The sequence below is a fragment of the Haliotis rufescens genome, unplaced genomic scaffold (genome assembly GCF_023055435.1).
Source record: "Haliotis rufescens isolate VD_foot unplaced genomic scaffold, xgHalRufe1.0.p SCAF_17, whole genome shotgun sequence".
Classification (NCBI taxonomy): Eukaryota; Metazoa; Mollusca; class Gastropoda; order Lepetellida; family Haliotidae; genus Haliotis; species Haliotis rufescens.
In genome coordinates, this window is record NW_025963857.1 from 6,627,974 (window position 1) to 6,645,561 (window position 17,588).

General features: G+C 42.2%; 1 protein-coding gene across 2 annotated transcripts in view; it reads left to right on the plus strand.

Moving 5' to 3' along the window:
* The first annotated feature begins 716 nt into the window (after positions 1-716).
* Positions 717-17,588, plus strand: part of LOC124117993 (semaphorin-5B-like) — a 32,702-nt gene continuing 15,830 nt past the window's right edge. The window contains exons 1-3 of one of the 2 annotated variants that reach the window (XM_048397463.1): positions 717-1,072; positions 10,499-10,615; positions 14,000-14,200. In XM_048397463.1, coding sequence (XP_048253420.1) covers positions 829-1,072; positions 10,499-10,615; positions 14,000-14,200 — 562 coding nt within the window. In that variant the 5' untranslated portion in view covers positions 717-828. The remainder of the gene's footprint in view (positions 1,073-10,498; positions 10,616-13,999; positions 14,201-17,588) is intronic. The other variant, XM_048397464.1, reaches the window with a different exon arrangement.

Here is a 17,588-nt window from a genome sequence, read left to right on the forward strand (position 1 = left end):
TGTACATATTCTCTGTGTCTCTATAGTCAACTGTACATATTCCCTGTGTCTCTATAGTCAACTGTACATATTATCTGTGTCTCTATAGTCAACTGCACATATTCTCTGTGTCTCTATAGTCAACTGCACATATTCTCTGTGTCTCAATAGTCAACTGCACATATTCTCTGTGTCTCTATTGTCAACTGTACATATTCTCTGTGTCTCCTTAGTCAACTGTACATATTCTCTATGCCTCTATAGTCAGCTGTAGATATTCCATGTGTCTCTATAGTCAGATGTAGATATTCCCTGTGTCTGTATTGTTAACTATACATATTCCCTGTGTCTCTATAGTCAACTGTAGATATTCTCTGTGCCTCTATAGTCAACTGTACATATTCCCTGTGTATCTATAGTCAACTGTACATATTATCTGTGCCTCTATAGTCAACTGTACATATTCTCTGTGTCTGTTTTGTCAACTGTACATATTCTCTCTGACATCTTTACATGTGTCCAGGTCTGTATGTTCAGATGACTGTTGACAACACCACAGTGGTATAAGCAGTATTTAATCTCCGCTGTAGCAGTTCTAATGCAAACGTAGCAGTATTTGCTAAGCTGTAGGGAACCCACATGTTTTCTATAGCCCGGGATCAAACTAATTGTCATGTGAAGACGTTGTGGGCAAACAGAAGCCACTGCAAGATTTCTATGCAACATCCAAGCCACCCCGCCATTGTCGCATACACTCGCAGTCAGTGGGTACGATCTTCTGGGACAGTAGGGCTTCAGCTTAAAAGAAGGTGAAACTCATCACCCGGCGCAGTCGATACGGAAGGAGAGATGAGGCCTGGACTACTCTTGTGCGGCTTGTTATGTGCGGGGGTACACCTCGTCCTTGCTCGGACCTTCCGTCAACGCAGCCAGACCAATAATGGGCTAGAACTCTCTTTGAGTAAACGGAATGTGTATATGCCTAGTTGGTACGCGTTAGTCTTCCTTGATCTCCGGTATAGTGTCTGCAGCAATGTCCAAGCAGTGACCGCAGAATCATGGCGGTTCAAAGCAAGATTCGGGTTACCTACAAGTAAGTTGGGTTTTCATTTATACTTTTTATGACCTCTTGTGTTAGTAACTTCAGTATACGTCAAAGCCGTTGAAAAGATTGGCAAGCTTTGTTTCGATACCATTGAGTTGGTAACTCTCCAAGTTTTGTATTCTTTCGCAGTAAATAAGGTACTGATAATTAATTTAAAACATAATTCAGAGCAGTGTCTTTTGTTTAAAATGAAACCTGGTGTCTCAGCGATTCATTCATATACTTTTCACTTTTACGCCCAATGAAATATGTTTTGGCGCATAATCGAACCTTGGGAAGTGTGAAAAGCAATACCTATATTTTGTATATAATATTATAAATTATAATGTCCTCCTTCTTGTTAACTATGCACAAAACTTTATCTTGGTACAGATTTAGAAGAGACCCATAGTCAAAATATAAAGTATAAAGTCCAACTAGATTTTAAAAAAGCTACAAAACCTTCCATAATTATAAGAAATATATATACAGGCGTTGGAGAAACGAAAATCGCTTATGTTGTGTGATTGATAAGGTCCATTATTATTTTTTTTGTGATTTTATTTCTTTTGGGAGTACACAAACAATAAGTTTACAGAATATAGTTCACTTGCATTATTATGATAACTTATTAGTCAAAGTGTTCGCTTGTCTTGAAGTAGATCCGGGTGGGTATTCCCCATCATAAGTAAGCAGTGTGAATTCCATTCCATGCCAAGATATCTGCTTGATTACATTGAGTATCCGTGAATATCCGGGTTAAAATAGGTCTTCATCAAACAATGTCTGTCGTAAGAGGCGACTAAAGTGATCGGGTGGTGAGACTCTGACTTGGTTGATGCATGTCATCGAATTCCCATTTCCTAGATCGATGCTCGTGATGTCAATCACTGGATTGTCTGGTCCAGACTTGATTATTTACAGACCGCCCTCATTTAACTGGAATATTGCTGAGACTAGCGTTAAACAACAAACAAACACACGATTATTTCTGAACAAAGTGAGTGACATGTTAACGCCGCCTTGAACAGTGTGTCAGAAAATTCAGTGTTCCTGATTATTTTTTTAGGAAAACCGAAAATAACATAAGACTGTATTGCTTTGGTGAAACCCACGGGCACGCCTACGGTGCTGACAGACCAAGTGTCATAATCAGTCTCAAATAGGGATTCGAACCTACGATGAGAACCTCCTGGTACAGCTAATGAACGCAGGTCAACACAGCTAATTCCGGAGCCTTAAACTACTGTACTGACTGTGCCCGTCCGAAACCTGAGAACGCAACCGTCGCAATACGATTGTTATTTATATTTCAGAAGGAATTTTGTCTATTCTGTTTGCGCGGGTGATGCAGTCTGGAAGAATACATGTCTTAACATCAAACGCTTAAACAAATTGAAATTTGCTTTGATATCCGTTTTAAGCCCCAAATAGGTTACGGTGTTAATGACAAGTAAATTGGAGGATTGTCGTGGAAGACAGCGGAATGTGTAGTTATTGTAGAGAGGTCCTGCTTAGTATTCATAGTTACTGTCCTGTAAATCCGTTAAGATTTGTCTACCCGTGCCTCTATACCTGACACCTGGTGTCGCTATTGTACTGCATTATATGTGAATGAGAGCGGTAGATATACGTAGCTGTTACCTACTACTCGGCGAGCCTATCTTTGACACAAGACAAAGTCAATGAATGAAATTCTGTTTTTTACTTAAATTACAATTACATGTTGTAATTTCGTACTTTGACGGATTTGTTTTCTACCATGATGACGTCACCGCATATCATCATTATCTATTATGTATACATATTGGTAAGGAATGACTTTCTATATCATTAAATTTTAACTGCAACGAAGCGTTAACAATAATCTCAACATATTGGTAAAGGTGAGGTGAGATGACATGGGGTTTAACGTTGCGTCTAAGATTATTGCACTTATAAAGCGACGTGCATGCACGTGTGTGTGTGTGTGTGTAGCTGGAGTCTGGACTGATGCCGATTAATAGTGCTAGCTCACAGAGATACCATGCCGCAGTTTAACATGAATACCTCACTCATACACTGTACGTGTATACTGACTCCGAGCTGACTAGTCCTTGTTTTAGCCCCTTAATGCCGAGCGCCAGACGGGGTAACAACAAGTACCATCGTTTAACGTCTTTTGGTATGACGCGGCCTGGGATCGAACCCCGTACCTTCTGTTCTCTTGGTGGACGCTCTTCCACTAGACCACGGAGGCGGTTCTATTGGTAAAGGACAATGGTGGATAGCATTCCAATATCATTCCACGACGTCCAATATCATTAAATCTGTTATGGTAATTACTTGGTGAAGAACATGTTGCATTGAAGACATTCGTATATATTGATATATTTCTCAATCAATCGCAAATAAGTTCGAATCCCATATTCATCCCCATTATAATCCTTGGTTTATCAGAACCATATCCGACATCGAGGTTATCTGCAGAGATTTCTTATGATTACTGAAAAAGGTTGTGTTGTTTTATTAAAGTATTAAACTGCACGACCTACATCGCTGTGGGGTTTCCTCCCCAATAAACTGACAAACCGGAATAAAACTGTAGTACAGTTCAGAGCGCTACACCCACTCCACCACCAGTTGTCCGACCCTGCCCAACACAACAAGTGAGTGAGTGAGTATGGTTTTACGCCGCGTTTAGCAATATTCCAGCAATATCACGGCGGGGGACACCAGAAATGGGCTTGACACATTGTACCCATGTCGGGAATTGAACCCGGATCTTCGGCGTGACGAGCGAACGCTTTAACCACTAGGCTACCCGACCGCCCCTCAACACAAGTGCATGTATGGGTGGGTGTATTTTCCTGAAATATGTCATACAATGGATTTCGGAATTGGTTAGAGACATTGTCTTTTACGATCTGACACCCAGTCCAGATCAAGACAATGTCATTTGTAGCAAGTTAGGGTACTTTTCGGTAGTTGAGGTTAGGTTTGCTGTTTGGTTGATATGCAACTTAATTTGACTTGTAACACAAATAGTATTTAAAGACATCAATCAAATTTGGTAGGACTTTCATTTTGCCTGCGCCTCGTCCCTTTAACGGAGTCGCCTATCCGGATACGCTACTTGCTTGACACGTGGCACGGTCACCAAGTGACCTTCATACCTTTCACGGTCAAGGTTACAACTACGACTATTGTACAGTAGCTGTTTATATAGTCGTTAGGATTGGTGCACTATGTTTAAATGAAGATATTTGTATCAGGATGTTATATCAAAACGATATCCTGTCACAGTGAACATTAATATTAATACTGTATTCACCTTTTTGAAAACACCTGGTGTCATCTCATGATTTGGCTGGAATTGTACAACCGTCTCTGCTTTTTGCAGAAATGTCTTATGACATTTTGTCGCTTTTATTTACACACCGCTGTCAATGAATATTATCGAAGAGCAACTGCATTGACATTAAGGACACTATATGTGATAGTGGAAAAGCCTTTCGTGAAGCTAATTGCTGCTAGATATAATCTGAAAGTGTCCAATGCTTTCGTTACAACGGGTGAGTTGGATTTAACGCCGCTTTGAACAATTTTCCGGTTATATCACGGCGTGTCACTTTAATGTGAGAGGAAAGCCCGAAGTAATACAGCTCTCAGACGTTTACCACTATGTGTTGGGAAACCTAGAAAATATAATCGGGGCGAACCGGGATTGAGGGATACAAGGACCCCATCCAAGCCCCACCCCCATCCCCCAGTTATTATGAATTATATGACAAAAAAAAGAATTGTGTTGCGTATCGTGGCTCTATTACAAACTATTTGTCATAATTTGTCTTGCAGAATACTACACAGACTTCTCCATATTAGGTCTTTGAAAAGCATTTAGAAGTGATACACATAAGGAAGAGAATATATGGATGTCAACTTCTTTATTATGAGGAACACAACGTTTCGGAGTATATGCTTACTCCTTCATCAGTTGAATGATTCACAACGTTTCGGAGTATATGCTTACTCCTTCATCAGGTGAATGATTCACAACGTTTCGGAGTATATGCTTACTCCTTCATCAGTTGAATGATTCACAACGTTTCGGAGTATATGCTTACTCCTTCATCAGGTGAATGATTCACAACGTTTCGGAGTATATGCTTACTCCTTCATCAGGTGAATCATTCACATGATGAAGGAGTAAGCATATACTCCGAAACGTTGTGTTCCTCATAATAAAGAAGTTGTCATCCACATATTCTGTTCCTTCTCCATATTAGAAGTAAACTCTGACCCTACAGCGACAAGAACATACACTAGTCAGACCCTATTCACGACAGCAGGATCATGTATGTATACACAAATGAATCATTGTCGAAACAGTCACGACACACATGCGTCGTGACGATTGGGAATGTCAGGTTAAAATAAATGTCACGAATATAACAAATGAACTTTATGCCTGTTTCCACCCGGTTCATATCCTACATCTTTAGCTACTGATACAGGTAGCCCCACCTATGCTGTCCCCGACATATGGAGTCAGGTCTTTGTCGAACACATACCCCTTACATTACATACCGTGAGCTATTTGCCAATGTATGACCTACTTTAAGTACTGATTCACCGTGTCCCGCCCTTACTGCCTCCATATACGTTATTCTAACGGTGGATGAGTGTAGGACTGCTCGTCAATATGAAGGCGTTTTGTTATTTTGTCATATTTATATCTACGTTTGCATTAAGGGCGTTATGATGATGCTTGTACTCACACTGAATGTTGTACGACTGTGATTTACAGTGCAATGAAAGCCAGTTTTTTTAGTGTAAAATACAGGTGAGATAAACGCTGGAGGGAGGTAATGAGTGGGTAAATGTTTTTAAAGATGGGACCTAATGGATGGCTGTCCTGATGTGGAACGCGTGGTAGGGTGGTATTAAACGCCACAAATCCCGATAATGAACCGTGGTCTGTCAACACATCCCCTTTTTTTAATGTTTCACCAACGCTAACGAGCTTTGGGAAATACTGCTAAAGCGGCAAAAAACAATCTCACTCTTACAGTGTACGTTTGTACATTTGTTGAATAGATATGCTACACTATTGTAGAAAAGCTGTAATATTTTAAATCATTTACGCGTTTATCCCCACTACAGACTTACATGTACGCTAAATATATAATATATAACGTCAACGTCAGTGGATAATCAGCCTCGATTATCTGCCGAAACAGATTCCACTGGGTTTACACGGCACAGTAGCAGTGAAAATAATATGAATAGATCACTGTAGTTCAGTGATGATACCAAATGTCCCCGTAAAACCCCGTTATTACGGATACCCTGCATTCCGGACTGGCACTGTAGGACGTCTACATACGTTAAACGTCATTACTCAGTAACAATGAACCGGTAGGGGGGTGTCCACAGGGAACAGAACAGTCTATATTAACGGGGTTCACTTTAAAATACTTTACGTGGGTTCTGGAGTAGAACCGGAGAGCGGAAGGTCCGGGGTTCGATCCCCGGCCGCGTTAAACGATGTTACTTGTTGTTACCCTGTCTGGCGCTCGGCATTAAGGGGCTCAAACAAGGACTGGTCGGCTCGGAGTCAGTATACTGTGTCTAAGTGGGGTATTCATGTTAAACTGCGGCATGGTATCTCATTGTGCTAGCACTATAAATCGGCATTGCTCCGGACTTGTACGAGCAGCCACACACACACAAACACACACACTCACAAACACACACTCACACACACCTAGACTCGTTACATTGTACCCCGACGGCTTAGGACGTTGCTCAATATATCAATCTCTGGTTTGTTAGGAAAAGACTCGATTACGAACAAACCGCCGTCATACAAGAGGACTATTTGTGACTGCGGCGTTAACAATAAGTATATTAACAAATCAACATGTAATAACATGCTGATTAATTGCAAATAACAGAAATTTAGTAAACGGAAATATATATGCGATAGTTTAAGATGATACGAATAGGATGATACCCTTATATGCAAACAATGACGTCTCTTTGTACGCATCGTTATAACATAGATAAATATATTCGGAGTTTATGTTAACAAACCTGCTGTTGTTGAGAGCACGTCCCTGCGTGGGAATGATCACAGGATGCCGTTCACTGGTCATATTCCGTACACAGATACAGGCTAGACGCTTCACCACCCGCGAGGAATACAATGTCGGGACATATGTGTGTTGTATCATCAATACAACATTGACAAGACGTATACAACATGTCGGGAGTCTATGTTTGCCAACATGCAGTATTTGACGAAGTAACTGCTTTAAAAATTATGAAAACACCTATAAGGATATGCTATACACATCTTTAAAGTTCTTGAAGACAAGACACGCTTGGATAAACACTCTCAGTTTTGAGATACACATAGGACTGTCTGGTGAAGCTGCGTTTTTGTCCCGCATAATCAAATTTGTAACGAAATGTTTGGATTATAAACATGTGGGATGAAATATTTTTGCCATTTGATTCAAGCATTTGGGATACGATGACATGCATCAACCAAGTCAGCGAGCCTGACCACCCGATCCCGTTAGTAGTCTTTTACGACAAGCATAGTCGCCTTTTACAGCAAGCATGGGTTGCAGAAGACCTATTCTACCCCGGATCTTCCCGAGTCACGACTCCTTTTAGTGTCTAGCATCGCAGACCAAAACAATTTGTTCATTGATATTTTTACATAATCAAGACTTGGGAGGATCTTTCGCAATGAAGTATTCGTATTCGAAATCGGAGTCGTATTTAATGCTAAAACTTTAATATATATTTAGTTAGAAATAACAAGGTTTCACTGCATGTGTTTTTAGACATAACATACTGCCCCGATTGTGCCAAATAGAAACCTTTTTTCACATGTCTTTCCAATAAGGAATTATGAATATGCGAAGAAGTCCACATGTCTCTTGGTTAGGGTATTTCAATACCCGTTAATACAGGCACGTTTTCGCGATCTTCTTGGTTAACCCAGTCAAAAGAGGCAGGGTTAAGTTTAAGGTCAAGTTCTTGACAAAGAAAGTTTAAATATGATAACGACCTCTTCTTTTAAATATTTGTAAAATAGCTTTATTTTTACAAATATACCGTCTATACATATTAATGAGGCTGAACGGCAACAATCTCGTAGCGAAAGTCGGGAGGTTTCATATGTGACATATTTTTCTTATGCATTGCTTGGCTTTTATTAAAATGCCGGGCAAAGGAAAGTTTACACTTGAAAACTGGATTTGAGCAAAAATTACTAACGTCATCAAAACGGTCGAAAATAGTCGCCGAAACACTGCAAACGGTCCAAAACACAGCTTTGACACCTGTATCAAATACATCCACACCGAATAACCATTTCTTATTTATTTATTTGTAGCCACCATCAAACATGCAGGTATACTTTCTTTTGCCAGGTAGTTTTTAGTCCTTTAAGAACAGCATTAACTGAAATTATTGATTAAGAGCAAAATGCATAATTTATGCAAACAAGATCAGGCGTTAACAAACCGTATGTTTCCGTGTCAAGTATGTCAAACAGATCCACGAAGTCTTTTACAGTGTGTACAATGCATAACAGAATTCTGGAAGCATTGAACTTGAATCATTATGTTATATATAATGAAACATATTTCAAGCAGTGTACAGCTGTCGCAGTTTCGGTCAATCTAAACCCTTTTCATGAGGAGCCTATAGACGTCTTTAATATCACCTACCATTATACTAGCCTATGGTGAAGTACATGTACATACTCTGCACAGCGCGCCTCTCCCTGACCTTGCTGTTTGATGACTACATTAGAGCATATAGACCTTCTCCCTCACCGTGTAGGGAGCCTCGCCCTCGGCAAACTACCTGATTAGTCATGCGTTCACTACACCGCCACTTAATGCACCATGTCCGAGGGTTTGTCCGGCAAATTCTTGGATATGGTGCAAATTCCAGTTATATCATACTAATGCGACAGACGGTTGGAAAGCAAATGTAGTTAAACACAGGGTAGTGTGAGTGAGTGAGTTGGGTTTAACGCCGCTTTTAACAATATTCCAGTTATATCGCGGCGTGTCAGCTTAATGTGGGAGGAAAGCTCGAAGTGATGCAGGTCTCAGACGTTTACCACTTCGGTGAAACCCACGAGCACGGGTATTGTGCTGACAAACCTAGAAACATAATCGGGGCGAACCGGGATTCGAACCCACAATCCTAGGTTTCTGGCGTGCCAAAGGGACGCAACTCTGCACAGCGAATCGCGGCGCCTTAGACGACTGGGCCACCCGTGCCCCCTCACACAGGGTAGTAATGTGAATGTTTATTAGATCTTCAGCATGAGTATGCCCGTGAAGATCCGGGGTAGAATAGGTCTTCAGCAACCCATGCTTGTCGTAAAAGGCGACTCACGGGATCGGGTGTCAGGCTCGCTGACTTGGTTGATGGCATCGTATCCCAATTGCGTAGATAGGTGCTCATTATATCAATCACTGGATTGTCCAGATAATTTACAGCCCGCCGTCTTGAAGCTGGAACATTGTTGAGTGCGGCGTTAAACAACAAACAAACAAAGTGTATTATTCTTGAACTTACAAGATGTGTAAACATCGCTTGACGTGTATCCTCGATCCCTTGTCAAATTAACCCTGCAGTTGTCCGTGGTTCGATCCCCGGCCGCGTTATACCAAAAGACGTTAAAAGATGGTACGTGTTGCTGTCCTGTCTGTCGCTCGGTATTAAGGGGCTGAACAAAGACTGGTCGGCTCGGAGTCAGTACATTGTGTCTGCCAATGATCACCTATATCAGAAGGATTTTAACAGGCTGACAATGATCACCTATATCAGTAGGAAGTAAACAGGCTGACAATGATCATCTGTATCAGTAGGAAGTAAACAGGCTGACAATGATCACCTATATCAGTAGGAAGTAAACAAGCTGACAATGATCACCTATATCAGTAGGAAGTAAACAGGCTGACAATGATCACCTATATCAGTAGGAAGTAAACATGCTGACAATGATCACCTATATCAGTAGGAAGTAAACATGTTGACAATGATCACCTATATCAGTAGGAAGTAAACAGGCTGACAATGATCACCTATATCAGTAGGAAGTAAACAGGCTGACAATGATCACCTATATCAGTAGGAAGTAAACAGGCTGACAATGATCACCTATATCAGTAGAAAGTAAACAAGCTGACAATGATCACCTAAATCAGTAGGAAGTAAACAGGCTGACAATGATCACATGTATCAGTAAGAAGTAAACGGGTGACAATGATCACCTATATCAGTAGGAAGTAAACAAGCTGACAATGATCACCTATATCAGTAGGAAGTAAACAAGCTGACAATGATCACCTGTATCAGTAGGAAGTAAACAAGCTGACAATGATCACCTATATCATGTCATCCCTTCTGTTTCAGTTTGTCCAATCCTAAAACACTATTGCGAGAAAATAGTACGAGACAAAACTGCAGTCGAGTGCCAGATCAGCATAGTGGCTACCGAAGTCGCCAGCATCTGTGATTGTGCCACGCCAGGTAAGTGCCTTCAAAATCTCCTACAATGTGTGGGGGTTGGAAGTGAGAGTGTATTGAAAGTGTGTGAGGTGGCTGTTTGAATGGTGGGGGGGGGTGGGGGGGGGGTGGGGGTGTGGGGGGGGGTGTGTGGAAGGGGGGGGGCGTAGGGGGCAGTAGGGTACCAGTGAGTTTTGGGTGAGATTGGGTGTAAGGTGAGTGTGAGAGTGGGGTGAGAGTGAGAGTGGGGTGAGAGTGAGTTTTGGGTGAGTGTGAGTGTGGGGTGAGGATGATTGTTGGGAGATGGTGAGTGTGGGGTGAGAGTGAGAGTGGGGTGAGAGTGAGAGTGGGGTGAGAGTGAGTTTTGGGTGAGGATGAGTGTGGGGTGAGGATGAATTAGGGGTGATGGTGAGGGTGGGGAGAGAGTGAGTGTTGGGTGAGAGTGAGAGTGGGGTGAGAGTGAGTTTGGGGTGATGGTGAGTGTCGGGTGGGGATTAATTAGGGTTGATGGTGAGTGTGGGGTGAGAGTGAGAGTGGGATGAGAGTGAGTTTGGGGTGATGGTTAATGTGGGGTGAGGATGAGTGTGGGGTGAGAGTGAGAGTGGGGTGAGAGTGAGTTTGGGGTGATGGTGAGTGTGGGGTGAGAGTGAGAGTGGGGTGAGAGTGAGTGTGGGGTGATGGTGAGTGTGGGGTGAGAGTGAGAGTGGGGTGAGAGTGAGTTTTGGGTGAGGATGAGTGTGGGATGGGGATTAATTAGGGGTGATGGTGAGTGTGGGTGAGGATGAGTGCGGGGTGATGGTGAGTGTGGGGTGAGGATGAGAGTGAGGTGAGGATGAGGCTGGGGTGATGGTGAGATTGGTGTGAGAATGAATGTAGGGAGAGAGTGAGTGTTGGGTGAGAGTGAGTGTTGGGTGAGGATGAGTGTGGGGTGAGAGTGAGTGTGGGGTGAGAGATGGTGTCGGGTGAGAGTGGATGTAGGGTGAGGATGAATTAGGGGTGAGGATGAGTGTGGGGTGAGGATGAGTGTTGGGTGGGGATTAATTAGGGGTGATGGTGAGGGTAGGGAGATGGTGAGTGTGGGGTTAGAGTGAGAGTGGGGTGAGAGTGAGTGTTGGGTGAGAGTGAGTGTGGGGTGAGAGTGAGTTTGGGGTGAGAGAGAGAGTGGGGTGAGAGATGGTGTGGGGTGAGAGTGGGTGTAGGGTGAGCGTGAGTGTAGGGTGAGGATGAGTGTGGGCTGATAGTGAGTGTGGGGTGAGAGTGAGTTTAGGGAGAGAGTGAGTGTCGGGTGAGGATGAGTGCGGGGTGAGGATGAGGCTGGGGTGATGGTGAGATTGGGGTGAGAATGAATGTAGGGAGAGAGTGGGTGTTGGGTGAGAGTGAGTGTGGGGTGAGAGTGAGTGTGGGGTGAGAGGGGGGTAAGGATGAGAGTGGGGTGAGAGTGAGTGTAGTTTGAGAGTGAGTGTGGGGTGAGAGTGAGTGTAGGGTGAGAGAGAGTGTGGGGAGAGAGTGGGTGTAGGGTGAGTGTGGGGTGAGAGTGTGTTTAGAGTGAGAGCGAGTATTGGGTGAGGGTGAGTGTGGGGTGATAGTGAGTGTAGGGTGATGGAGAGTGTGGGGTGATGGAGAGTGTGGGGTGAGAGTAGGTGTAGAGAGAGTGAGTGTAGTTTGAGAGCGAGTGTGGGGAGAGAGTGGGTGTAGGGTGAGAGTGAGGGTAGGGTGAGAGTGAGTGTGTGGGGTGATGGAGAGTGTGGGGTGAGAGTAGGTGTAGAGAGAGTGAGTGTAGTTTTAGAGTGAGTGTAGGGTGAGAGTGAGTGTTTGTTTGTTTGTTGTTTAACGCCGCACTCAGTAATATTCCAGCTAAGTGACGGCGGTCTGTAAATAATCGGTCTGAACCATACAATCCAGTGATCGACATCATGATCATCGATCCACGCAATTGTGATACAATGACATGTATCAACCACGTCAGCGATCCTGACCACCCGATCCCGTTAGTCGCATTTTACAGCAAGCATGGGTTGCTGAAGACCTATTCTACCCCGGGTCTTCACGGGTCACGGCCGTTTGTATATGCTTTGCTTCAATTGTCATGTGTCACGCTTCGCTTCAAGTGTCATGCGTCATGCTTTAAGTCACGTGCCATGCGTCATGCTTTAAGTCAAGTGTCATGCGTCATGCTTTGTGTTAAATACCATGAGTCATGGGGTTTGGGGTGGTGGTGGTGGTGGTGGTTGGAGGGGGGGGGGGGGGGGGGGGGGGGGGGGGCGGCGTTTCTATAAATAATGGACATTACACCTTCCCCAGGACCAGTCATCCTAAAATGCAACATTTTTTAATCCGGATTACTGTCCGGAATACTTAGGCTCTATGTACGTGTATTGTATTACGGATTTGTTTCAGTAATGAAAGCCATCGCGCCCACAGTACTGACATATTACATTATCAATGGTTTTGCTGTCCATCACAAGTATGAACAGCGATAGCCCATATTTCTCTTCTTTCCAAAAAAGCTTTATACACAACCGAGCATTACACTGGAAGTCGCAAATAACTGATAGAACTCTATAACGACTGTAGGCACGTACTGGTTTACAGAATGTGTTTCACTGTACATTCAGTGAGTGAGTGAGTGAGTGAGTGAGTGAATGAGTGAGTGAGTGAGTGAGTGAGTGAGTGAGTGAGTGAGTGAGTGAGTGAGTGCGTGCGTGCGTGCGTGCGTGCGTGCGTGCGTGCGTGCGTGCGTGAGTGAGTGAGTGAGTGAGTGAGCGAGCGAGTGAGTATGGTTTTACGCCGCTTTCAGCAATACCCCGGCGGGGAACACCAGAAAAGGCTTCGCACATTGTACCCATGTCGTGAATCGAACGCGGGTTTCGGCGTGACGAGCGAACGCTTTAACCACTAGGCTACCCGACTGCCCTACTTTACATTCAATACGTACTGCACCACGATATGTACGTCACAGAAACCTCTTTTAACATGTTGAACTCCAAGTAAGTTAAAGCCTTTCAATTATTCTCAAAAGAAACATTTAGGACATGAATTCACAGGCAATGCAATGAGATACATACTGAATGATGACTATCTTGCACCACACAATCTGCTAAACGCCACCATTCCAAAACCATACGAACATAAGTTTGTTTCCGTTACGTGATGAAATCCAGAAGCTCGGTTATCGTGAGACTAACCAAGAGTCATAATCGGTGTAAGATTCGAACCCACAGTCAATGGATCCTGCTACCCCTGCGCAGTGAAGAGCTACAACTCCTCCCACTTGGCCCCCGTACCCCCATTCTTTGAGAGCCTTTGTGCAATGTAAAGTGTATACACATCGTAAGAAATTTTCGTTTCCGTGGATCACGAGAGTGGATCGTCCTCGTTGTAAGTGTCTGATGGTGTTTGGGTTTTCAGTGGTGGTTGTCAATGGCAACTGGGGTGAGTGGTCCGATGCTGTGTTCGACCTGTGCTCCGTGTCGTGTGGAATCGGCACGGAGTCCTACACCCGCACAAGGCTGTGCAACAACCCCGCCCCATCATACGGGGGTGCTCATTGTGTTGGGGACAACGCAATAGGCCCATATACCCGATCCTGCTCTAGACCAGCATGTACAAGTAAGATATAATGTCGTATCGCAACGATCCCCTTGTAATCCTGCATGTACAAGAAGCATCACACCATGTGGTGATGTAATCCTGCATGTGCGTGTTGCATATATTTCTATCACACACCATATTCTATAGTAAACCTGCATGTATAAGTGACAGACATTGTCATATCGCACCGATCCCCATGTAATCCTGCATGTACAAGAAGCATATAGTGTGATATCACACCATATGGTGATGTAATCCTGCATGTGCGTGTTGCATATATTACTATCACACACCATATTGTATAGTAAACCTGCATGTATAAGTGACAGACATTGTCATATCGCACCGATCCCCTTGTAATCTTGCATGTACAAGAAGCATATAGTGTGATATCACACCATATGGTGATGTAATCCTGCATGTGTCAATATGATGTTATTTCATAACACGCCATATCCTATCGTAATCCTGCGTGTATCAATATGATGTTATTTCATAACTCACCATATCCTATCGTAATCCTGCTTGTATCAATATGATGTTATTTCATAACTCACCATATCCTATCGTAATCCTGCGTGTATCAATATGATGTTATTTCATAACACGCCATATCCTATCGTAATCCTGCGTGTATCAATATGATGTTATTTCATAACCCACCATATCCAATCGTAATCCTGCATGTTACAGTATGATAACACACCGTATCAATATGATGTATTTCCATAGCACACAAAACCCTATTGTAATCCTGCATGTAACAATATGATGTTATTTCATAACTCACCATATCCTATCGTAATCCTGCATGTATCATATGATGTTATTTCATAACCCAACATATCCTATCGTAATCCTGCGTGTATCAATATGATGTTATTTCATAACCCAACATATCCTATCGTAATCCTGCGTGTATCAATATGATGTTATTTCATAACCCAACATATCCTATCGTAATCCTGCATGTATCAATATGATGTTATTTCATAACTCACCATATCCTATCGTAATCCTGCATGTCTCAATATGATGTTATTTCATAACTCACCATATCCTATCGTAATCCTGCGTGTATCAATATGATGTTATTTCATAACTCACCATATCCTATCGTAATCCTGCATGTATCAATATGATGTTATTTCATAACCCAACATATCCTATCGTTATTCTGCATGTATCAATATGATGTTATTTCATAACTCACCATATCCTATCGTAATCCTGCATGTATCAATATGATGTTATTTCATAACCCAACATATCCTATCGTAATTCTACGTGTATCAATATGATGTTATTTCATAACCCACCATATCCAATCGTAATCCTGCATGTTACAGTATGATAACACACCGTATCAATATGATGTATTTCCATAGCACACAAAACCCTATTGTAATCCTGCATGTATCAATATGATGTTATTTCATAACTCACCATATCCTATCGTAATCCTGCATGTATCATATGATGTTATTTCATAACCCAACATATCCTATCGTAATCCTGCGTGTATCAATATGATGTTATTTCATAACCCAACATATCCTATCGTAATCCTGCGTGTATCAATATGATGTTATTTCATAACTCACCATATTCTATCGTAATCCTGCGTGTATCAATATGATGTTATTTCATAACCCACCATATCCTATCGTAATCCTGCATGTATCAATATGATGTTATTTCATAACCCAACATATCCTATCGTAATCCTGCATGTATCAATATGATGTTATTTCATAACCCAACATATCCTATCGTAATTCTGCATGTATCAATATGATGTTATTTCATAACTCACCATATCCTATCGTAATCCTGCGTGTATCAATATGATGTTATTTCATAACTCACCATATCCTATCGTAATCCTGCATGTATCAATATGATGTTATTTCATAACCCAACATATCCTATCGTAATTCTGCATGTATCAATATGATGTTATTTCATAACTCACCATATCCTATCGTAATCCTGCATGTATCAATATGATGTTATTTCATAACCCAACATATCCTAACGTAATTCTACGTGTATCAATATGATGTTATTTCATAACCCACCATATCCTATCGTAATCCCCAGAATGGTGAGACCTGATTGGTTCACGTGATCACGTGATACTTTGTCATATTGCACCGATCCTTTGGTAAAACTGCACGTCCAAATAAGAGATATTGTCATATTGCACCGACCCTTTGGTAAAACTGCACGTCCAAATAAGAGATATTGTCATATTGCACCGACCCTTTGGTAAAACTGCACGTCCACATGAGAGATATTGTCATATTGCACCGACCCTTTGGTAAAACTGCACGTCCAAATAAGAGATATTGTCATATTGCACCGATCCTTTGGTAAAACTGCACGTCCAAATAAGAGATATTGTCATATTGCACCGACCCTTTGGTAAAACTGCACGTCCAAATAAGAGATATTGTCATATTGCACCGACCCTTTGGTAAAACAGCACGTCCAAATAAGAGATATTGTCATATTGCACCGACCCTTTGGTAAAACTGCACGTCGAAATAAGAGATATTGTCATATTGCACCAATCCTTTGGTAAAACTGCACTTCCAAATAAGATATATTGTCATATTGCACCGACCCTTTGGTAAAACTGCACGTCCAAATAAGAGATATTGTCATATTGCACCGATCCTTTGGTAAAACTGCACGTCCAAATAAGAGATATTGTCATATTGCACCGACCCTTTGGTAAAACTGCACATCCACATAAGAGATATTGTCATATTGCACCGACCCTTTGGTAAAACTGCACGTCCAAATAAGAGATATTGTCATATTGCACCGACCCTTTGGTAAAACTGCACGTCCAAATAAGAGATATTGTCATATTGCACCAATCCTTTGGTAAAACTGCACTTCCAAATAAGATATATTGTCATATTGCACCGACCCTTTGGTAAAACTGCACGTCCAAATAAGAGATATTGTCATATTGCACCGACCCTTTGGTAAAACTGCACGTCCAAATAAGAGATATTGTCATATTGCACCGACCCTTTGGTAAAACTGCACGTCCAAATAAGAGATATTGTCATATTGCACCGACCCTTTGGTAAAACAGCACGTCCAAATAAGAGATATTGTCATATTGCACCGACCCTTTGGTAAAACTGCACGTCCAAATAAGAGATATTGTCATATTGCACCAATCCTTTGGTAAAACTGCACTTCCAAATAAGATATATTGTCATATTGCACCGACCCTTTGGTAAAACTGCACGTCCAAATAAGAGATATTGTCATATTGCACCGATCCTTTGGTAAAACTGCACGTCCAAATAAGAGATATTGTCATATTGCACCGACCCTTTGGTAAAACTGCACGTCCAAATAAGAGATATTGTCATATTGCACC